The 23,466-nt window shown below is 40.4% G+C and overlaps 1 protein-coding gene across 3 annotated transcripts in view; it reads left to right on the top strand.

Moving 5' to 3' along the window:
• The window catches only part of MTUS1 (microtubule associated tumor suppressor 1), a 94,514-nt gene that overhangs the window by 24,896 nt on the left and 46,152 nt on the right, over positions 1 to 23,466 (top strand). Inside the window, exon 1 of one of the 3 annotated variants that reach the window (XM_014945558.1) lies at positions 12,914 to 13,411. The exons of the other annotated variants lie outside the window; for them this stretch is intronic. Within the exon in view, the coding sequence (XP_014801044.1) occupies positions 13,291 to 13,411 (121 nt within the window). The 5' untranslated portion in view covers positions 12,914 to 13,290. Of the gene's footprint in view, positions 1 to 12,913; positions 13,412 to 23,466 lie in introns of those variants that run through there. 3 annotated transcript variants of the gene reach the window in all.

The raw sequence follows: 23,466 nt of genomic DNA, 5'->3' as shown, positions 1-23,466 counted from the left end.
ATGCAGAATAACAGGTTTTTCTGGAAGGTTGGTGTTAGGTCCCCTTTTGGTGTCAGCTGTCTCTGTGTCACTTGAATAAGAAGTTGGAACTATCTGAGTGTGGTGATGTGTGTGTCTGCTTGTACGGCAAGGGGAGGAATGACTGCTGATTAAGTGGCAGATGGCGTTCCAAAATCTGGCAGATTTTTAAGGACTTCATATTGGGTTTGTTTTTAGTGTTTATGCTGGTCAGGACACCTGGTGCTAGTTCCTATGTGCCAGGAGACAGAAAAGTCTTCAGAGGATGTTTCTTCTTGCAGCAATTTCCAGGTCTTTTCAAGAGAGTTGGCAGTCTAAATTAGTTTCCCCAGCACCAGTGTGTATTTGCTGAATTAAAAGCTGCTTGTAATTAATTACTCATTGAAAAGCCCTTTTTGAAAGATACTGAAGATCACTGGAAAGCCCTGCGTCCCTTGAGTGAATAGCAGATGTCTTTGTGAAAGAGGTGCCGCAGCCAAGCAGATGTTATAAATTTGAGTCTGGAATTAGTGGGTCAGTCGGTTCTGACCTGTAACTCTGGTGCTGTGGCAGTATGGTTTTAATTCACTGGAGTCATAACGTGAGTCAAATGCTTCTGCCTTTTACTCACTTGGCTGTCAAATGTCTGCATATTAATCGTGACCAAGTACCTTGCTCAGTATCTCCTGTTAGAAGTCACGGCTTCTGTCATACAGCAAGCAGAAGACTCTGGATAAAGTTCTTATGTGTTTGTTGCTTTTATTGATAATTTGCCAAACTACTGGTTTGGTTTAGGTATAGCCCAACACTGAGCATCATGACCTCATAATGAGGTTCTTTATACAGGAGCATAGAGGGTGATAAAGCTAGCAACATGATGTCTTAATTAGGTTGGTTGAGGAAATTCATGATAAGCAACAAAGTCCATTTCTGGACTGGAAACAGAAAATTAAATTCCTCTTCCACTTGCTTATGATAGCCTTAAAATATAACTTTATTTTTCCCTAAATTTAGCATGGCACTTTCTCTGTATTTTCCATGAAGAAAAATAATTAGCACTCCCTCCCCCTTTTTTACTAGCTTAATATAACTTTTCTTGTGATTCATCTTTTCCAACCTAATAAAGAATGTAGCCACGTAGCCATGAAGTATTATGTTCGATGCCCTAAAAACAGGGCTACACACTCCAAATTGGCTGTAATATTTAGTGATTTTTTTAGCAAATGCTCTTTAGCATCATACTTCTGCCAGGTGAATAGCTGTTTTTCAGTGTTTGTACCTGAACTGTTTTCTGTGCCAAAGCAGATTCCAAAACCGGATGATATGTTAGACTTTCAAGTTAATACATTTCAAACGTGTCCAGAGCATTAGTATAGTTTTCCATTTATGCATGCAAAGCTTTCTGATGCAGTAATTTATTTTTTTCCCATCTTCGTAGTTGCAGATAGTTCTTACAACAGAATAAAAATATTGTGTAGCTGCTTGGACATTCTGCAGTACAATGTCTTACATTTTACGAAAAGACAAATGATCTTTTTTGAAATGAACTGAAATAATGCCAGCTGGTACCATGCAGAATGGAGCCCACTATTTTATTTTTTTTTCCCCTTTAGTGGCCTTGATACTATAGTGAAGCTTTGTTCTAGTGCTTTTTAGCTAGCTGAAGCTTCTGTTCTTTTATTTCAGTGCCATAGTTAACTCTACAGCTTTTACCCTTGTTCTGTGAGGAGTTCCAATCCCACTTCTATTTATTGCCCGTGTGCTCTGTGTGAAGAGTCAGGAGTAGTTTCTTGAGGCAAGACCCTGGTAATAAATTGATTACCATAGTAATGCATTAATTAAGTGTCTCGCTGAGTTGTTAATGTTGCTTTTAACATTAATTCAAGGATGGATAAAACAGCAGACATTTCTAGGATATGATCTCTGTTCTCTTGACTGCTTGTGCTCTTTATTCATTTTCCATTCATTTACAGCCGTGATGCCAAGCCAGACACAACGTGCTGTTAGTGTGTCTGTAAAACTGGTGAGACTTGTGTGTTTGCAGGTGTTCATTCCTCCCTCCTGTTAAAACAGTCACAAGACTCCTTTGTGTGAATTCTATGGTATTTTTTCATGGGTGATATTCCACTGGATCAAACAACTTCTGCAAGTTCTGTGGCATATTGCTTCAGCACTGGCTTTACTGTTTAGGCAAAATTACCTTCTTGGGCATAATATGTTTTATTATGCTTCTTAATTTGCTAACTGAAAGTAAGAGTGTACTTGTGCACTTACTGTAATGTCTTAATGTAAAGATGACTTTAAAGGTTGACCCTGGAATTTTGAATTGGGTGCAAAACTGGCTTTAAAAAGGTGTAAATTTAGTGCTCTTTCCCTTGTTTCTCCAGCCCTCCCTGTAGAAACACTGACCTACTCCTAATACCTGTGCAGGCTGTGACAGTGCAGGGTCTGTGTGTGGTGGGTAATTCACATCTCGTGTCTCTATTATTGACTGAAGGTTAAGGACAAGTTACAGTACAATAATCCCTGGTGCTACGTAAGCCGAGCAAAAACAAATATCCTTTTTGGCACTTCCAAAGGTAAAGCTATTATTTTGGGAATAAAGAGGGCAAATATTTATCAGAAAGCTTTATCCTGTTGTTCAGTGACCCTGAAAGGGACATATGGTGTATTATGGATAACCAGTTACACTTAAGATTGTGACACAACAGTGCTGTCAGGAAAGCTAGGGTAAGTGCTGGATATACCCATAAAAGTCCTATCAAATAAAACCAATATGATTTATGTCATCTCTCTTGGTGTTATGATGGAGCATACATAGTGGAGTCAGCTACTAAAGGCTACAGAAGCCATGGAAATCAAAACAGCTTCATCCAAAACCAGCATGTGCTCCATCATGACAGATGGTTTTCTGTTGTCTTAACCTTTTAAAGAGGTTAGAAGGCTGCTTGTTTTAATCATCTGTGAGAAAAATATAACACTGGGGGGAGGAATAACTTCAGTCGGGTGGCTTATTGCAAAAGGGAGCAGTAGTGCTGATCAAGCTCAAGTGGAGAATTGAGGTATAATTGTAACAGTCCCTGAAGCTGTCTCTTGGAACAGGTTGTTAAAGGTAGATGCTGGCTTCTTGCTCAAATTCTTACGTTGGGACAGAATGCTTCTACTAACACAGTACTCTGGTTCAGACAAAAGTTTTTGGAGGTATACGTTAAGGTTCAGGTAACACGCCTTTCTTTCACGTCCTTACTCATTGCTGTTGAAAATCACGGGAAACAAAGCGAAAGATCTCTTCTTATGTTGTAGATTCACTGGTGGGATAGGTTACCCTCAAAATACTTGCACTTTCAATGTCTGGAAAACAAGAGATTAATATACATCTTGCTGTGCTTGTCCTTTTTAACAACAAAAAAATCATTGATGTTTTAAAATCTGTAATGAAAATGTGTGAACTTTCTTTAAAAATTGGGAAGATTATAATTTGAGAGCTGATTAATGTCATTATGAGTGTCAAATCTCGGGTCTTCAGTGAATTCTTCCATCCAGTTGGCCATTAGTAGTCTTCAGCATGGTATGGCAAGTTACCCTCATGATGAGGAACATCTGGTCAAGTGACTTTTTAGGTCTGTTTCTCCTTTCATATCTGCTCTAAAGGCTTTGTGTTGGCTTTTTTTTGGCGGGGGGGGAGGTGTTTTTGTTGTTGGCAGAAGTTTTTTGCAAGTTGTAGAAGAAACTGTGCGAGCAGTGTTCTTTTTAAATGGAGACTTGAAAAGACCCTCGTGCGTACGAACATCAGTGCTCAGGTCATAGAGCAGGTGGGATTGGGCAACTCTCCCGAGTTAAAAACAAGGCAGGAAAGATAGTCCCTTTGGTGGCAGTTCTTGCATAGATCATGGTGCTGGCAACATACAGAAAACAGAGAGCAAACTGCTTCTCTCTCAGCACTCTGAGCTTTCTTTTTTAATGGCTTTATCCGAGAATTCACTTATAATACACTTTTCCTGCTGTATAACATAAACATCATCATTAAGATTGTTATTAGAGATTATAGACAGACATTGTTTGTCTTGAGTCCCCAACTTTGCAGAGACAAGGTTAAGTGCAAAATTAATTTCCTTCAGTTCAGAAAAATTTCTGTTCATATGACAAAGTCCCAGAAGTCTTAAATGCATAGATCATGGTGCTGGCAACATACAGAGCAAACAGTGCTGGCAACAGAGAGCAAACTGCTTCTCTCTCAGCACTCTGAGCTTTCTTTTTTAATGGCTTTATCCGAGAATTCACTTATAATACACTTTTCCTGCTGTATAACATAAACATCATCATTAAGATTGTTATTAGAGATTATAGACAGACATTGTTTGTCTTGAGTCCCCAACTTTGCAGAGACAAGGTTAAGTGCAAAATTAATTTCCTTCAGTTCAGAAAAATTTCTGTTCATATGACAAAGTCCCAGAAGTCTTAAACTTTAAAAAAAGAAACAAAGCCCCTCAACTTCCCCCCAACAACAGTTCTGATAGAGAGTACGCGTTGCAGAGCTCTGTGGGGCAGTTTCCGAATAAACTGTATTTCAGTATTGTCTAAACAGTAATTTTAAGTTTTGTGTACCCATTAAACCACCCCACCCCCAACTTTCTATGGTAATATGGGGAAATTTTCCATGAAGTAAAACTTGTCCTGTTGTTGAACCAAATCTGCTTTTCTTTCAACCCCCACCCCCAACTTTCTATGGTAATATGGGAAATTTTCCATGAAGTAAAACTTCTCCTGTTGTTGAACCAACTCTGCTTTTCTTTCAATGTCTTCTAATACTGTACCCTGCAGCTCATGGGAAATAAGTTCCCTTGGGAATCACACAGGAAACAGTTTGATGGGTAAATATCTTAAACAGTTCAAAGCTCTTTCCTGTTCTGCGCTGGAATAAACTAAGTATCTTCTGCAGTGAAGTTAAAACCAGGAGGAAGATTCTGCTTTTAACGGCTAGTAGTTTGTACTGTGCTTAAAGCACTCCAGGCATAGAAAAATCCACTTTTTAAGGTATTTTTTAAAGCAGGGAGGGTTTTGATCTGCTTTTCTTTCAACGTCTTCTAATACTGTACCCTGCAGCTCATGGGAAATAAGTTCCCTTGGGAATCACACAGGAAACAGTTTGATGGGTAAATATCTTAAACAGTTCAAAGCTCTTTCCTGTTCTGCGCTGGAATAAACTAAGTATCTTCTGCAGTGAAGTTAAAACCAGGAGGAAGATTCTGCTTTTAACGGCTAGTAGTTTGTACTGTGCTTAAAGCACTCCAGGCATAGAAAAATCCACTTTTTAAGGTATTTTTTAAAGCAGGGAGGGTTTTGGTCAGGTCTTTAACATTGCAGAAGTAGCATCTCTGACTGGTTCTGATCATGACTTTCAAAATAGGTGTGTTGAGGCTGAATTCTCCATCTCTTGTGTGAAGAGCTTCAGCTCTTGTAAATAAGTTGAGTTAGTCTTTCTGCCTTTACACGTTTCTCCAAAAGGAAAGGCTGAAAATCTTGCAGAAAAACTTGAACTGTTTGTAAACTGTGGGATGAAGAAAAAATACGATTACATTAATTAGTTGAATGAAGACGGTTAATATTCTACAGATCGGAAATTCTAGGAGTTGAACAGTATAAGTTAATCTTTTTCCTTTGTCTCTTGAAAAGGAAGGAAAAGATCAAGCTTACACTTATTTTGCAGATATCGGTACTGTGAACTGGACTATTTTGTTGTCTTTCTAGCTGTGATATAAAGCCAGCTATAGTCTTTTTTTAGCTGGTTTTTCATCCATGTGAACTATGGGATCTATCTGAATGACTTAATTGTCTCATGCGATCAAGCTTTAGAATGCCTTCAGGCTGATAGAGAATGTTCTTATGAACAGGCAGCAAAGCTGCTTAAATGGTGTAACTATTAATGTGAACAGACTATAAACCAGCAGGTTTTTGTTATGCCACCTCTATATAAATAAATGCAGAATTAATCTAAATCTATATGAATTTGAGTTTCTTATTAAATGCGTTCATCATTATTTTTGTCTTAAAGACTTGAGGGAATATCTGTAAACTCAATAGTTGCTACTTTCTTGGCCAGACTTTTCCAGTGTTGCTAAATAAAGCATAGTACAAGAACTGGATCTAAGGATTTAATTCCGTGAGTAAGAACAACCATTCTCCAGAAGTCTTTACATTAAAGACTTGAGGGAATATCTGTAAACTCAGTAGTTGTTACTTTCTTGGCCAGACTTTTCCAGTGTTACTAAATAAAGCATAGTACAAGAGCTGGATCTAAGGATTTAATTCCGTGAGAGAACAACCATTCTCCAGAAGTCTTTACGGTGAAATGGCTGGGGCTGAGGTTCAGAGAATGCCACCCTAAACTCTGAAGTCATTTACAGTGTTTTGAGATTTTTATACAGAGAATGCCACCCTAAACTCTGAAGTCATCTGTTTAGAGTGTTTTGAGATTTTTATAAAATACTTGGTGTTTTCCCGAGGTAGTGTGTGTGTTGCAGTAGAGAATAGGATGCAAAAAACTGGGACATAAGACAGCACAGTCTTAATGTCTTCCAAATCGGTCCCTTCAGCTGTCAGGTAACTATATCACTGTATTTCCATGCATGTTCCTAGTGTTCTTCCCAAACCTGATCTTCTGAAAATTAACACTTTTTCTTGTTCCGTGTTGAAAATCAGCACTGCTCCCTGTGCCTTCGATAGATACCTTTACAAAAAGCAATGACTTCTGAAACACATGAGTAACTCATGGGCCAGGTCTGTTCAGATGGTGATATGGGAATGTCTCAAATCGGTGGACTGGAAATGCTGGGATGATTATTACAACCTCAGCAATGGGGACTTAATGTGGGTCCTATTGGTTTTCCTATAGCAAGGAAACCCAAGTGGTTTTCACACTGTTTCTTCTGTTAACGCTTTTAAGGAAGGACCTGTGTTCTGGATTGTAAGTTAGATATTTCAGAGATGTTTATTTAATTTCAAAATTCTGTGAGAAACTTGCTCTCCAGCTCTGTACAGCCACGCTTCACAGAAGTATGCAGACTTTCTACGGAGGGAATGTTTGTAGTTTGCTTCTGTGGTGTTTATTCTGATGTTGGGAGGAATGTCTGTAGTTCTCTTCTATGGTATTTATTTTGATGTTTCAATAACAAGCCATACAAGAGAAGAACACAGAGCTGCAGTTTCCTCATGCCTGCCTAAATATTGAATAGTCCAGCCTCTGCATGAATAGAGGAGGCAGCTGAAATGGGTGTCCACAGATTGTGTCGGCTCAAAGTGATGCTTAAAGAAAACTTCCCAGTGTTGATAGTTGGAGTTCAAGGCTTTTCTAGCATGGAAGTCTGTCCTAAAGGCTTTAAATTCTAGACCTCATTGTTATGATTAGTCAAAGATGGTTTTTTTATTACTATTCCATCTGAATTAATATTAAAACATTGAAATTCTCACTAATTTTTTCAGTAATTAAGAGGACAATACATTTTCATTTTGTGAGGCGACTTTAGAGCTTTGACTGACCATCAGGGTCATGTACCAATAGCAAACTGTTTCCATTTTGTTATTCCTAACCGAGTTGCTGTGAGCAGTGCTGAACTGTATCACCTTCCTGGAACTGCCATCCTAGAAATTGGTTCTTTCTCTGCTATCTTCTTGTCCTTTCCCTCTCCAGTTAAACCTAGGTACGGATTTCTTCTTATGTTCTCAGGCTTAATACTTGACATGATACTTGAAAGACCGTGGAACCGTCCCAGAGACCTGAAACTCATGGACCTTGTGTCAGAGATGGTTAAACAGCTTGTAAACTGAATGTACATCTGCATTTTTTGTCTGCACCCCTGGGGCTATGAAGAACATACAAAGCCCACAGAGATAAATGAAACACACCTTTTGAGTTGTCCTTAATTTGCTGTGGGATCTCCTGAAAAACCGCTGCCATGTCTCAGCTGATATAGTTGCCTACATTGTCCTTATTTGCAATGTTGCTTTTCAGCAGAGGCTGTCTAGGTGTTGTTGTGAGGCCACGTAGATGAAAAAGAGTTGCACAGTGCATATAAGTTGGTATCATGAGAGTAAACACTTAAGGTCAGAGCTTACAGACCTATTAATTAAAATTTCTATTTATTTTCTCTGTTCCTTGAGGCCTGAGCTCACAAGGACTCATGGAGATGTGTTGCTGAGCAGCAGGAGTCCCTAGCACAGAGGTAGCTGGTTTTAGTGACACATTTGGCTAGATAGCTTCATATTTTAAGGCATGTTATCCTAACATTCATGACATTATTTGCTGTTGCACAGTAGCAGTTATTTTTCCAAAGCGCTGTAGGATTTTGGCCGAGGCAGTCTAACAAAAATGCCCTTCTGGAAGGGACAGTCCTGCACATGGAAAAGAACTTGCTGCTCCTTTAAGTCAGAAGTTAAAAATGAAATGATTCTTGCAGTGTTTTGCAGCCGTTCTCAATTCTGAAAGAGTGCAGACACTGTAAATGCCACCACTGTTATGTGAGAGAGGCACAGATCAGCCCAATTCCTGTAGCTGTTTGCCTGGGAATCTGCTGCAGCATCACGTTCTGTTTGACAGCCTGCTGAATTTATAATGATTAAAAGCTTCTGTGTACTAGAGGAAACCTAAATTATTTAGGATTTTAGGTCTTGCTCTGAGGCAGGAAGACGTTTTTCTTCAGGTGAGGATTGGAGCTTAAACTGAGTCCTGAAGCTGCATTTGACATGGCAGTGGGTATCGCTGCCTGCAGGAAGGTTGGTTTTTCACACTGGAGCAGTGGCTCCAGCAAGGTGGGCACGGGGAAGTGGAGAGGGGTAGTCATTTTCCAGAAATAAAAATGAGGACACAGATGACCCTTTGGCTATTCTCATCTCTCCTTGCATAAGCAGTCACCTCTCAGTCCTCCTGAAGTAAAGCATGCCAGTGAAATCCATCTGCTCCTCATGGTCCATGCTGTCTTATGACACAGAGCCAGTTGTCCTCTACATGGACCTCAGATCTAAAGATCTAACTTCTGATTTAAACTTCTTTGCAAGGAGACACTTACTGTACTCTGATGGCTTTTTTAGTGATTACTGGATGTGGAAAGAGGGACAGGGATGGCAGAAACACGTACAGATACTGCAGATTGGTCCTCATGAGGCTGAGCTGAGGAGCCTGCTGATGCCTGTGCCCTTTCCTCCTTTCTTGTCACATGTCTAGTGTTCCCAGGGAGCGGCAGATATGTTAAATCTGTTGGGGTTAAAATAGGTCTAGCCCCACCATCAATCTGATCGTGTCATCGGGCATTGATGCACTTAACCAACCCAGACTGAATTATGTGGTCATGACAGGATAGACCCCTTTGTCCATGTCGATCACCCATTTCGCCCTTGGGGTTGGCGGGAAGCCAGCAGTAAGGTGCTAGCAAATAAAATCTGTTAGTCCTTTTGTCCTCTCTCTGGGCTGTATATCACTTCCTATTTTATTCTGCTGTTTTCTTGAGCTATTTTCCACCACCCTTATCCAATGTCAAGTTAGAAAAAGACCTCTGTGATCCTCGTGTTATGTGTGAAATGTAGACAGTGCAAGTTCCTGGCGTTCTGTGTTGGGATCCCATGGATTATGTCCTGGCTTTGTACCCTGCCGGCACCACACATGAGATGATTGTGGGAGAACAGGCCCAGACCTGGAGGAGCTGTTTTCCTCACCAAGGGAACAACACTGGTGGCCACATAGCCACTACCGTGGCACAACGTACTGTGCTGTGGCAATGCTACATTGGAGGAACCTCTCCATGAATTAAATGTCTCCTGGGAGCAGTTTGTATACAGATGGGTAGCCATACTCTCTCGTTGGTTGCTGTCAGAGCTGAGTGCTAGAAGGGACTGACATGTCTCTCTTGCTTTTTATTAGTGTTGTCAGGTCCCACTTCTGTATAAAGCAGGCTTTTTTTTTTAGCTTTGTGTGGTTAGTGGGAATCCAACCCCAGAAGCGAAAAAGGCATTTTCCTCAAATCAGAAGTTTTCTCGAAAAATTGATGCTACAATATATTTGTTTCTTTATGGCCTATTTCCACTCGGATTCAGGGTGGGAAAGAGGAGGCAGTGGAAATATTGTTTGTGTATCACTGTAATAGGAGTTTTGGCCTCTGCTACAAGGGCTTTTATGTCCCTATAGAGCTTTTATGTGCTTATGTTTTGCCTGATGATTCATTCCTTCCTCAGTCTCCAGAGTGGTTCATTACATCACGCTTGCCCTCTGGAGATTCTTTGTTTTAGCTCCTGTTCCTAGGAAGGAAGTTAGGGTTTCAGTGGGGCACTTCAACCTCGCTGGTTTTACAGGCTGATGAGAAGTTCTTCACCTTTCTCTCAGGCACCATTGTAAGGATGGGGAGAAGGTGGTGGGTTGTTTTTTGGGCGTGGGGTTTTTGGGGGTTTTGCTTTGTGTGTGTTGTTTTTTTTAACCTGATTGGGCTGTTCCCATCTTTGTGAGCATGGAATTGGGATGGTGAGAGGACATACTCTTCCGCCCTTGAGGAGCCAAGGAGAGGAGGAGGAAATCAAAAGGAAGTTCCTGAGGGTGCCCTGCCAGAAAGGTACAACCTGGTATGGCTGGTGTTGAGTGGTGATTGAAGGCTGGCTGTAGGCCTGGTCAAAGTCTGAACATTCCTTCATGAAGAGAGAATTTGACAGTACTGATCTAGTATTTGACGAAGTGGGCTAATGAACTAGGCCGAACACGCAAGGCTGCTGTAATGTGCCATAAGGCCCCACCTCGAGGACTGTGTCAGGTTTTAGGCCCCTCACCACAAAAAAGACATTGAGGTGCTGGAGCGGGTCCAGAGAAGGGCAAAAAAGCTGGTGAGGGGTCTGGAGAATAAGTCGTATGAGAGAGGCTGAGGGAGCTGGGGTTGTTCGGCCTGGAGAAAAGGAGGCTGAGGGGAGATCTTCTCGCTCTCAACAACTCCCTGAAAGGAGGGTGTAGAGAGGTGAGGATCAGTCTCATCTCCCAAGCCACAGGCGATGGGACAAGAGGAAATGGCCTCAAGTTGTGCCAGGGGAGGTTCAGGTTGGATATTAGGAAAAATTTTTACGCTGAAAAGGTTATTAAGCATTGGAATGGGCTGCCCAGGGATGTGGCTGAGGCACCATCCCTGGAGGTATTTAAAAGACGGGTTGCCATAGTGCTGAGAGACATGGTTTAGTGATGGATTTTTATCAGAGTTAGGTTGATGGTTGCACTTGGAAAGGGCCTGGATCTGCAGGCTGTTGGAAAGATAGATGAAGGCACACTGCTAGTGCCAAAGCTCTTCAGACTAGAAGGAATAGATGAGGATTTTATAGCAGTAATGACATGCATGCCCTGCTGCGTGCAGAGGCTGCCCAGGGAACCAAACAAAAAAAATAAGCTAATTTATTCTCTTTGTACTTATTTTGAATGGTTTTGTGCGGGCCGAAGATGTATTATAGTACTTCAGAGTTGGTGGCACGTCACTGAGCTGGGAAATAAATATGTTTGGTACCCCATCATAAAACATTCAGCAGGATTCTCCCGTGGGAGGTTGGTTGGATGGGTCTGACGGTCTCAATGTGGGGCTGCGGCTCTTTTGCTCTACTTACAATGAGCTGCTTTATTGTCACCGCGCTGGCCCGTGTGACGTTAGAGATGCCTGGAGCCCAGGATAAAGCAGCAAAATGCTATTTTTAGTTCTAGCTGATGTGGTAAATAACATTTTAAATCCTCTGCTGCTTATGTGACTTGAGTGGGATGTGCTATTAAAATATAGTAGATTTGTGGTAAGGAGATGACCAGTGAGGAAACACAGGGATGAGACCTGTCAGTGATGTTACGTTTGCTTTGGGTTATACCCACTTCAGAGCAACTTGGGTTAATGGTTTCTGGAACTAGAAAACCTGTCAGAGGGATAAAAAAAATAAAAGCTGTGGAGGGCAGCTCTTCAAGTACCCCAAAAGAAGGCATGTTATTGCCTTGTCTCCTGGCTGTGGAGTCCTTGGGTGGTCTCTGCTCCTTTGGCTGCCTGACAAGGCAGCTACTGATGGAGGCAAAATAGTGAAACGTTGCTCTTTACACAGAAAGGGGGCCAGTGCCAGTTTGTAGTGCCTTGGCAGCATGTTATTTATAGTCGTAGTTGTAGGTGAAAAACGTGACATTTTCTAATCTCTGTAAAATAGTTACTCCTCTCCTCTATTTTCTAGTTTCTAACTCTGTCATTTTATTTTTTTTGCTCAGGGCAGCTGAAAGGGTCCAAGGTATAAGCAAAACTTTTGAGCTCATTAAGTAGTAAGAGGAAATATATATATTTTTTTTTTTTAAGAGAGCTAATTAAATATGGAGACAGCATCTATTTTGAGGGAACTCCTGCAACACTGCTTGTTTGCTATAAAGTTTGGGTGCCTTCAAAACCCAGCTGGCAGAGATCTGTTTTAATGTGGAATTGATGCCTGCCTCCTTGCTTCTCTTCTGATAAATGGAAGCATCTGTAGCGTTGAGCTGCCAAGCTAAATACTATTTCCCTGCAGCAGATCTCAAACACTGAATTGTTCTTAGAGAATAGATGGGTTTGTGGGTTTGTTAAGACTATAAATGTTGACATAATATTTAATGCCAAAAGAAACGCTGGGAGAAAATGTTAGCTGATAAATCTGTTTTGATAAATTCATGTCAATTGAAAGAAACTGTAAAAAAAAAAAATAAAAAATGCACCCTGAAAGGATTCTTGGAGAGGAGAGCTGAAGTATGCCTCCAGAAATATTAAAATAATCTCCCTAACAGTCTCCAAAGAACAATTACATGGTCTGTGACATTGCTGGATGATATATTCAGCTGGGGAGACCACCCACTTCCTCCTCCTCTTCCTCCTCCCTCCTCATCCTCCTCCTCCCTTTTCTCCTTTTCCAGCTCCCAGCCCCACGGAGTCCCGTAGCAGATTAAGCATCAACACTGTGATGCAATTCAGAGGCTGGTGGTTTTTCGAATCACTAAGTCGGTTTTATTCTGAGGACAAGCTTTGTTTCCACAACATCTGGTGAGGAGAAGCTGCCAGCAGCATTTACGCCGTGGATATCTGCTTTTACTGAATTTTTTAAAATTTTTTTCTTTTGCTTGTCTGTGCACAAGGAATAAGAGCGAAGGAATGGAGACTTGATTATTTCTTCAAGCCTGTTTTCTTTAGCAAGAATTGCTTTACTTCTGCCAGGAGCGATTTTAAAAACATAGTATGTGACAGTACATGGAGGCTATTTCTTGCTTGTTTGTTTTCCAATTGCACTGAAGACATGTTATGGTCCCCGAAATTCTCCTTATCCAACATGCGGGTACGGCTGACAGCAAAGGGGTTGCTCCGAAACATCCGTCTCCCTTCTGGCTACAAGAAAAGCACTGTTATATTTCACACAGGTTTGTGGGCTTTTTAATATGACATTTAGAGCATGCATTTGAAGGGAATGTCTTGTTTTACTTCCACAGCAGCTTGTTTTTAGCAGATAAAAACCGTACTGGGCATGAAAGTTTTTGAATTGCATACAGAAGTCTGACTTTGGAGGAAAGTAGTTTCCTATTCTGGGTCTGTGTGTGTGCGTGCACCCGGGCTGAGCTGCTCGTTCAGAAGATGGTTAGTTCTGTTTATGAAATGCAAATTGGAATTTGCTCTTTCCTCCCACGGATCCAAAAATAGTATCGGGAAGCCTGTGCTATTAAATATTTATCTCATCATTTTAATGATTATCTGCTGGGGGCAACATCTTTTCTATACCTTGATTGGGGGTGGGAGGGGAATTGGGGAGGATATTGGAGTGAATACAGGCTGTCATATTGTGGCTTTCTAATGAAAAATATTTGAATGCTTAGATGTAGGTATCTGTTACCATGCGTGTCATGCTAAATACATCTTATTTGCAAGTAGGGCAAGTAAACTTTTATGTTCACTTGTGTCAATTCAAACCTAAAAAGTAGGACGTTTTAGAGACATTCAAGACAAGTGTGTGTTTTAAAATAAACAAACCACCAATGCCCACTCCCCCCCAAAAAACCCCTCAAAACCTATAAATCCCAAAACAACAAAGAAAACAAGCAAAAAACCACCACAAAATTCTCTGCATCTGACCTGATTTTCATCTTCAGTGGCAGGTAAAGCAAATAAAGCTGGTACCTGGAATGGGAACAAGGTTATGGAAGCGGTGCTTTGTTCCAGGGCATAAATGTGTCATTTTGGCAGAGGGTGGCAGTTGTTTGTTTGTTTGTTTGTTTTGAGTAAGATATGTGACATATAGAGAAAATGATGGCAGCCTGCATATATTACATAAGTCTTTTTCTCCACTGCACTGCTTGTAATTTTCTGCATTTTATTCAGGGAGTAGCAAGCATCTACAGAAAACTAGTTTTGCAGAAGCTCTTCCTCTCAGGGATTTCCTTTCTCTCTTGAACACCACCCTCTTGACTTTTATATTTTTTTGGAGTTCAGTCCTACCCGTCGGCTTTCCTTCCTGTCCTGGCATTTCACACAGCAGCTTAAACCATTCACCTTGTCATTACTTATCCCTGGCAAAGTAAATCTGGTTTCTGAGTCCCTCCTGGATGATAAATTCAGTTACAAACATAATACAGGCTGACTCTTCAAATGTAATATAGGCTTCTGTTCGCAGCTTGCTTGCAGGGCTTTAAGCTGGGATTAAAATACCTTGATGCTAAAAGTTCTTATGTAAGGGAGTCTCAGTGCATATGCATACATCCCTGATGTTGCTAGAGTGTGAAATTCCTACACAGCACATATTCGAGGGACAAAAATCCTAAAAGAGAAAGTGGGGGAGATAAGTCTTCCAAAAGTTCATTTACTGAAATGTATGTGAGTTGGAAGATATAAATGTTAGTGCTGCGTGGTGTCACAGGAATTTTACAGCGATGTGAATTCTTTTGTGGTTTTACTTTGAGTGGATGTGGAAGCAAAACCTGCCTGCGGGATGCCTCTGTTAAATACAGCATGTAAAATAGATTGCGAAGCCCCGTGTTCCAGTTAAGCAGCACTTCACTAAATCCCAAGCGCTGAATGGACCTTCTGCGTGTTTTCTCCGTGTGCAGCACATACAGGCTGATGGTACGGCTTTGAAAGCTCAGAGGGGTTTTTGCCTGGGCTCCCCCTTCTGCTTTTCTGTTCCTGTGTCTTGTAGGAAGCCGGTGTATTAGCAGAAAGCTGACCAGTGGTTTGCTAAAGCTTGAATATACCAAAAAAAAAGTAGGGCATCTGAAAACCAGGTCATACTCTGTAGTGGAGAGCGCAAGTATGTATAGATATACGGTGGTTTTAGAAACAGTGGAATGCACTGAAGCTTATTAGTGATTATTTCAGGTTCATAAAACTCCAGAACAGTAGATCAGGCACTGGCAATGTATATCACAAGCATAAAAGGTTCTTTTTTTGTTATGTGCTGGGAGGAGCCATATTTGTTTTTGCAGCTCCAGTATGAGTATCTTTCCTTGTAGTGGTTTAATTGGATTAAAATGGCATGTGGCTTCTTTCCAAGGTCATGCAAGCAGTGAGAAATAGAATATACTAGTGACCGTATCAACAAATAAAGGAGGGAGCAAGTGAAAAAAGGCACTTTGGGGTCCCTGCAGGAATGTGAATATGTATGAGTGTTATGCAAGGGCCGTTCAGTTCCAGTTTTGGCGTAGATTCACTTCTAATAAGTGTTATCATGGATTTCATCCTTTGCTCCCTTTCGTAACAGCGTAGACCCACTGCCTTGTACCACTGTAGAGCATCCTTGAGATACTGATGGCAATTGTTGAAGCATAGAGCGTGGGTCAAGCTGGATTCTTCTGTTATCACCTCCTGGTTGCCAGTCTGTGGTGTGGTTATTTGGTGAAGTTAGGATGGAGCGCTACTGGGAGGAAGAGGATGGAACTCCTTCTTGGGTTTTCATTCTGGCTTGAGGATATTTTGCAGCAGCCTGCCATGGTTTCCTCACAGTACGTAGTATGACTCCAGTACTGCGTGGAAACATACAGTTGTTTCCACTGGTGTTAAGTTTGTCTGGATGAGTCATTGCGTTTAGGGTGGAATGGATCCCTGGGCTGGAGTGTGTTTGCATTGCTTACATCTTGTCCGTGTGGAGGTGTCAAAGTAACTGGAGTAGTTAAAATATCTTGCGGCGTAAGCAAGCAGCCCGTTCAGGGAAAACCAAATAAAATGGGAAATTCTTTTTCTAGGAATGGAGTAAATCCAGAGGAAAGTTGCTGTAAAATTTGAAGTGCTTTTTAGCTTGTTGCCTTGTGTCTGACTTCCATGGCTGTGTGCTCTATGCTGCTTCAAGGTCATCATATCCTTGATGAAGTTCAGGCAGACATCGAAGTGGTGTTTTTCTCAGCGACTGGAAGTGTAGCACACCTGCACTGTTAGCTGCATGCAATGAGTGTCCTCTTCAGCAAAACATAGCCACTAAAAGGCTTCCAGAAACACTTTATTTACCCATCCTGTGGCTTATAAAACTTATTTGTAGCAAGTAACTGCAACAAAAATCTCAATGCTTCAGAACTGCATAAACATGAGATATGAGTTAAATATGAAGCAGTGTCTTTCAGTGACGAACTATAACATTTGTTTCCTTTATCAAACCATTAAAGATTTTTACCAAAGAGTGACTAAAGTGCTCTTGGGCTCTTCATGCATCAATGGTGTGACAGAGTAAATCATCATCTCTTTGTGATTCCGTATAAACTGCCAGGGAAAGACATTCTTGTATGAATGATTCCAAATAGTCATTTTGAGTTACTTATGTTGTCTCTTGCATGAAGATAAAATTCTATCCAAGGCACTAGTTTTGCAAATGGAGGTCAAAGCTCTTGTGTCTTCTGTTCAGAGTTTTTCCAGGATTGTAGATTGAACTGCACTGTTGTTTTTGTGGTAAACTGTTTTATTTCAAAATGTTTTCATCCAGCCCTTCTTGCTGCTCTTCCTCTCTCTTCTTTGCCATAGCAAGCTGTACTTAGTGCTGTTATCTCTCTGGTGACTTCCATTGCTTGCTAAACCTAGCTGCTCTCTTACTACCTTGGGAATAAGAAGTGTCTCGGAGGACAAACAGTAGCTGATGTCAACCTTCAGCAATACCAATTTTTAAAATGTCCTGTTTGCCTTGGTAGCAACGAGCCAACATCACAGACCTGTTTATTTGAGCAGGTGACATCCTTTTCCAATGTGATTTCTTCCTTAAATCCTCCTTTGGATCACACTGGGAACCAAGAAATTACTTCTGCGCATCACAAAGCAATGCTCTTCAAGGAGGATTCTGAAAGCCTTAGGTGTCACAAGTTGGTTAACTGTTCATGTGCCTTTTCCCCTCCCCAAAGAATAACTGAAGTACTGATTAATGTCTGACACTGCAGTTCAATATAGAATTGTAGAAAGATATCCAACACACTCAACCCTCCTAAGTATTCTAAGTCTAAAAGTCTGCTGGAGGTTTGATACAAGATGAGTATGTTGAATATTTGTGTCACCTACCAAGGAAAAATATAGTTCAGAAGCAGAGACAGCTTTATCCTGAGCTGAAGTTCAGTAGCTGGAAGCCATTTGTTATGAGGGATTTTGGGATTTAATCATGTTCCTGTTGAAGTCAATGAGACTCTTTGCTCCCGACTTAAACTATACAAGACTGGCTACTAAACGACCTGCCTGATGTGCTTGATTTCATTCTTAATAGGTCATAGCTTCAGTAGGCATTGAGGTGATGGCTGAATGGAGGTTCTTATTTTCAGGTGCTAGGGCTCTGTGTTTGGAGTTCCTAAGTATAGGCTCTGTTCTATACAAGTCTCATCCAACTGATGCATTTACGATGGTTATAAAATGAAAATAGCCATAGGTCTCTAAAAGGAAGCTTGGATAGCAGAAAAGAGCTACTAAAAAAACCCCAAAAAACAACAACAAAAAAATCCTCACCAAAACCCTGTCAAAAAAATCAAACCAACAAAAGCCGCACCAAAGTAAAAAAAAAAAAAACAACAACACAACTTATATGTGATATTAACGCTTAAAGCGTGCATGGAAGTGAATGTAAATGAGGAGCTTTGCTCAAAAAAATAAATAAGCTTTGGAGAAAGAAGCACTGGAGTGCTGTGAGAAGCCGATGCGTGGCAGCTTCTGCATTCTGGCTCCACTGTAGCTGAGTGATGTTGGATTTTGTTCCTCTTTCATTTAAAGGGATTAATTACATGTGAAGGATGCCTCAAGTATTTGTCAACATGAAATAAGTAGAATTGCTTCTTCAAGCTCAACTTCATAGAAGAATAGTTAATTGGAGGGTAAACATAAAAGAACTAGAAAATTATCTCTGCTAAGATCGTTTCATATTCTAAGTGTGCATTTGTTCCCACTTGATGTGTCTCATAGGTGGACAGGGTCTGGCTGCAGCTTCTATTGCTGTGAAATAGGTTGGGGTTTGGAAGTGACAGGCAGCTACAATTACATGGGAAAACCAGAATAACTTTTAAATTACTTTGGGGGATTTCCAGTGTGGTAAAACTGGACTTAAACTTTTAAAAGCTGCCTCTACCAGTTTTGCAGCTTGTGCAAATGAATCTGTTTCCATAGTAGAAATGGCTTGCAGCGTTACATAGCATCACTAAATATAGCATCACTACCTATTCAGTCCTTCTAATTTGAACTTTCAAAGTCATAAAGCAATAGCTTTTTTGAGGAAAATGATACCATGAAATTTCCATGCTAGAATGCAACGTATTGAGTATTTGCAGCCAGTTGGCCAACTGTTCTGTGTTACTCTGCTTTCTTTGTTGGCACAGAGAACTTTGATATAGGAGGGGGGCGGAAGGCAGAAAAAGTTTCCTGCATCTTCAATTAATTAAATATAATTATATGTGAATTACTATGGAGGCGGTACTGGGTAGATTGGAACCATACTTACCACTCTCATTGCAATCAATGGCAAGAGATGACAATTTCTGTTTATAGACTGACTGTTAATTTACTGTCACATAATGAAGCAGTGTCTCCGCTGTTTTTATTATTTAAAAGAATTCTAATCCTGGAGTGGCACGATGTGTAGGAAGAGCCCAGGTCCAAAGCTGATAGATTTGATGTCCTTAGAAAATGCACAGGTGTTTCAAACAGCTCGACTGTTTCACCAAGTATCATACCAAAACCTAATTTATTTGTAAAATTATTTGCAAACAGATGCCATCTGTCTTGGCTTGTCTTCCCCCAGAACAAAATCCAGTGAAGGCTGCATTGGTCAAGCTGTCTGGGTCCACCTGTGCCTCCATTTGTTCTTCTCTAGACGTTTCTGCTGTCTGTAGTCCAATGGATTAGTGGTGGTGTCAGAAAGATTTGATTGAATTAAATCTTATTTTTTAAGAGGAGGTTAAGCAAATATTTTTACCATGATAATATGGTAAACCAGTGCTGCAGAATTATTAATTAATGATTTATGTTACAGTTAGTGCTGTCACCAGCACCTTTCCAACCAGGTTCACCAACAGTGCTCTTCCCTGTTACTGTTTCTTAGTCATGGAGTATTAAAAATAAATAAAATTAAAAAAAAATGCATCAGCAGCATAATTTACATATTTAAATCTTCTTTTTAAAAAAAAAAAAACACAACTCTATTCAATTTAGCTGTCCACGTACTGAACTGTAGAAATAACCCACCTTAAATAACCTGGCTTGTATCTGGCCGAGATGTTTCTTTGCAGCTGCTATTTATGAACCTCCTGTTGGTATCATCTTTACTGATCTCTAGTGGCTGTAGGAAAGGCATTAATAACCCAGGGTCCTGTGTTCAGCTCCTGGTTAAGTTTAATTTTGCTACTTCTTGTCATGGTAGGGTGTTGCTTATACATTTATAGCAATGAAGGTTCTTCTTCAAGATGCTCATGTAAACAGTTTGTATGTGATGTTATGGAAATTCTTCTAGTTAGGCAGGAAACAGGGCAGCCGAGAACATCTGTGGTGAAATTCTTTTCATGAAAGCTCATCCTTTTCTTAAAGAGAACTAGCAATCCTTTAGCAGAAAAGTTGGGAAAGTGTTACAAATAATTACTCATTAATGACTTGTTTAATACTATTTTTAGACTTAAGATGTTTTGCTGGCCTTTATTTTTATCTGTGTGTGAATATTGCTACTGTCAGAAGCACTTAAATTATTAAAAATGTTACGTTTATTCTTATAACAAGACTAGACTTTCTGCTAAGCTTTTTTGAAGATCTGAAATAGTAAAACAGGAATATTGGAAGTGCTTCCAGCAGAAGAATGAGTGAACTTAAAAAGTCAGTTGCAAAGTATTCTACTCCAAATAAAACAGATGGCAAGAAAACTGCCTTTCTTAGCCGTAAGCACAGGTCACTTGTTGTATAACCAATATGAAATCAAGGTTCACTTATTACTGTACAATCTGCTTAACTCACTTAGCAAATTGAGACGTTGCCACTTAAAAAAAAAAAAAAAAGTCCTAATGTGAAATGAATAGCATAACCCTATTAAACCTGTATTCCTGTGTCTCGGGAGGGACCTCTCAGCTAGGAGTTAGGATCAGGGAAGAGGAGATTCACATGTAACGTGAAGTTAATTTTTTCTTCTTACTGCATTTTCGTGGTACAAATAGAGGTATTTGTAGTTACAGATCTTTCATAGGGATTAACCTCACCTATGAGTTTTGGTCTTTGTGGGCAGTTATGGGTATCCCCCTGCAGTTACCTGAGGTATCGGCTCCTCAAGAAAGTTTCTGTAGTTGTCTTTCCCACCCTCCTTGCTCGCCACCCAATTAAGCAAAAGATGTGAGTTTTCCATCTTCATAGCTGCTTGTTAGCGTAAGCAGAAGAGACCCAGGGGAATGTTAGGTGCAAAGAAAGATGCCATGAAGGTTTAAACTTCCTCCACAGGAGCTGCTTGGACTCCAGCGCAGCCATGGCAAGTGATCCCTGTGTGAGGGTAGCCCTGGTACCCATGGGGCAGCCTTTGCCAACGCTATCTCCAGTTGTGCAATTTGGTCAGAAGTAGCTGGGAAGGGAAGTTCCGTGGCTTTCAGGGGTGGTCAACAAGCAGCAGAAGGACTGTGCTCCTCTCAGAGGGTGGGGACACATCATATCTTGCGGATAATAAAAGGTCTGGGTGCTGCCCTGTCCTCTGTTTTGTTTTCAGCTTGGCAAGAGGTTTCCATGGGGGCTGTTCCTCAAACAATGGCGTACAATGTTCTAGGCCTGTCCCTGGAGAGACATCTTCCCTGCTTAATAACAGGAAAACTTTAATATAACAGGAAATACACAAATAGGTCCTTAACTATGACGTGAGGATGTTCCAGCAGCACTCAGAGCTGGTATGGGGCACTCACGATGCCGTATTTTTTGTCTTCCACTTCCACCGAGGCATGAAAGATTGAGTTCACGTGGATGATTTTAACCAGCAGCAACAGAAGTGGTTCTGTTACCATGCTGTTTTATTCTATTGGCCAGCAAATTGTGTTTCACAGCTAGGGTAGCTTTAAAGTACTGTTTCCAGGTTAATTTTAGACACATGTTCAACTGTGCTGATGTTCCTTAAAACACGTGATGCTGCTGCCTCCTGAAATACACTTTCCTGAAGTTGTGAGCTTATCTCTAATTTTGGTGGCTGCTTAGATTTTCCTTCATTCTGCAGAGACTTGACTTCACATTAACTGTGTTGATATGTGTAATCAAAAGGATGAATAGCACAGGTGCTTCAACTGTAAATTGGAGTAGTAATATATATATATATCTATATAGAAAAAAGTAAAAATAACTTGCACTACATGAACCAACCTCCTGGAGGAGGTGGATATGTGCAAATACCATTTCTAGTGTCTCAGAAAAACAGTGCTGATCTAGAGTAACTCAGAGTCTTAATCAAGCTATGAAACAGTGTAGAAATGGATAATCCTCTAGCTACATATAGAAAAAGGTTAATGGAACTTCCCTTACGTGATCTTCCAGACGTGCCAGGGTAGTCCTCTGCAAATAGGGTAAATGTATGCCTTGGTGTGGAAATGATGGTACAGATCAATACTTTTCACAAAGTGCTTGGTTATTTGTTAGTTATGAGAAAACATTTGACAAGTTATGGAACTTGTCAAATGGAGTCTGTGTAGCTGGGGAGGAGTCATCTGCTAGGATGCTGTTTTGGGCTGTGATTAAAATAAATAGAGATATTGATTGAAACAAGGTCATTGGGTAATGCCATAATGAACACTGTTGAAAATACTACATTAGTGTTTTCTACATAGCCCCTGAAAGCTCTAGGACTGATTCTTGGGGGGATTTGGGAAATGAAACAGTTACTGTAAACTTTATTTTTCTCAGTTGTTTCCAACCTGTGTTTAATTATAGCTATATCATCACTGAATTTATTTTTTTTTTTTAAAGCCATGGGCAAAATTCATCTCCAACCTGGTCTCTGAATTGTTTTATATTCTGTTTTATAGTCAGAAATGTGTGACTTCTCTAAAAAGTGAGTCTGTATGTAGCAAAAGGAGAATTTGGATGTTAGCGGTTTATTTTGTAACTTGAAATTGCAAACTACAGTCATCTATTTTATGAGGAAAATGTTAGAATTGAATTTTCTTGTGATCTTTTTGGTAGATAAAGTATGATTATTATGGATAACTTTGCACTGATTATAGTGCTTCCTACACACTTAGAAGTGCTATCACCTTACTCTTTAAAGAGCAACATTGGTGAATTTGAGTCTAATCTAGATTTATTTGTCTTTAAAGAGATGAAGAGTTTCTTTAACTCAAGAAGCTGTCACTGGATACATTCAAAAGCAGTTTTGGCACGAAGGCAATAATGCAAAATACAACCAAGGCTCTTTAAATTCCCACTGCCTGCCCTACTTTTTCTTCCATAACATCCTTTGGGCAGCGTTTCAGTGCCATGCTTAAGTCCAGTGACATTTGTTGCAGTCATATAACATCAGCTCAAACCAGTGTGATTGAATAAATAGCTTCTGAGTTCAAACTAAAAGCCACTCTATTCTCTCCATCCAAGATAGCTGCAGATACCGCTCAAGAAATGATGTTGCATGTTAATGTGCTGGTCTTGTGGTCAAAATGTCTTTTACTTGTATCTTGCACAGTTGTTTTCAAGGAAAGATTATGGTTCCTTGCAAGTTACTGAGCCTAACGTAGACTTTTACTCTGAAAAACTACTTTGAGTAGTTAAGGAGAGAAATACCAGATGCTTGAATCTAACATGAAGCTGAGCTAGTAAATATGCTGGCAGTTAACTAACCACGTGTGGGTTGTGAAGGAAGAATTCCTACATTGAACTAGGGGCAGGCACAATTGATGAAATGAAGTTGAGCGATTCAGTTAAAGTTCCAAATTAGTTCTGGGTTGGGAGATTATGGTTCCTTGCAAGTTACTGAGCCTTACGTAGACTTTTACTCTGAAAAACTCCGTTGAGTAGTTAAAGAGAGAAATACCAGATGCTT

The sequence above is a fragment of the Calidris pugnax genome, unplaced genomic scaffold (genome assembly GCF_001431845.1).
Source record: "Calidris pugnax isolate Ruff unplaced genomic scaffold, ASM143184v1 scaffold58, whole genome shotgun sequence".
Lineage (NCBI taxonomy): Eukaryota > Metazoa > Chordata > Aves > Charadriiformes > Scolopacidae > Calidris > Calidris pugnax.
Note: the sequence above shows the minus strand (reverse complement) of the source record. Positions and strands in the feature narration are given on the sequence as shown.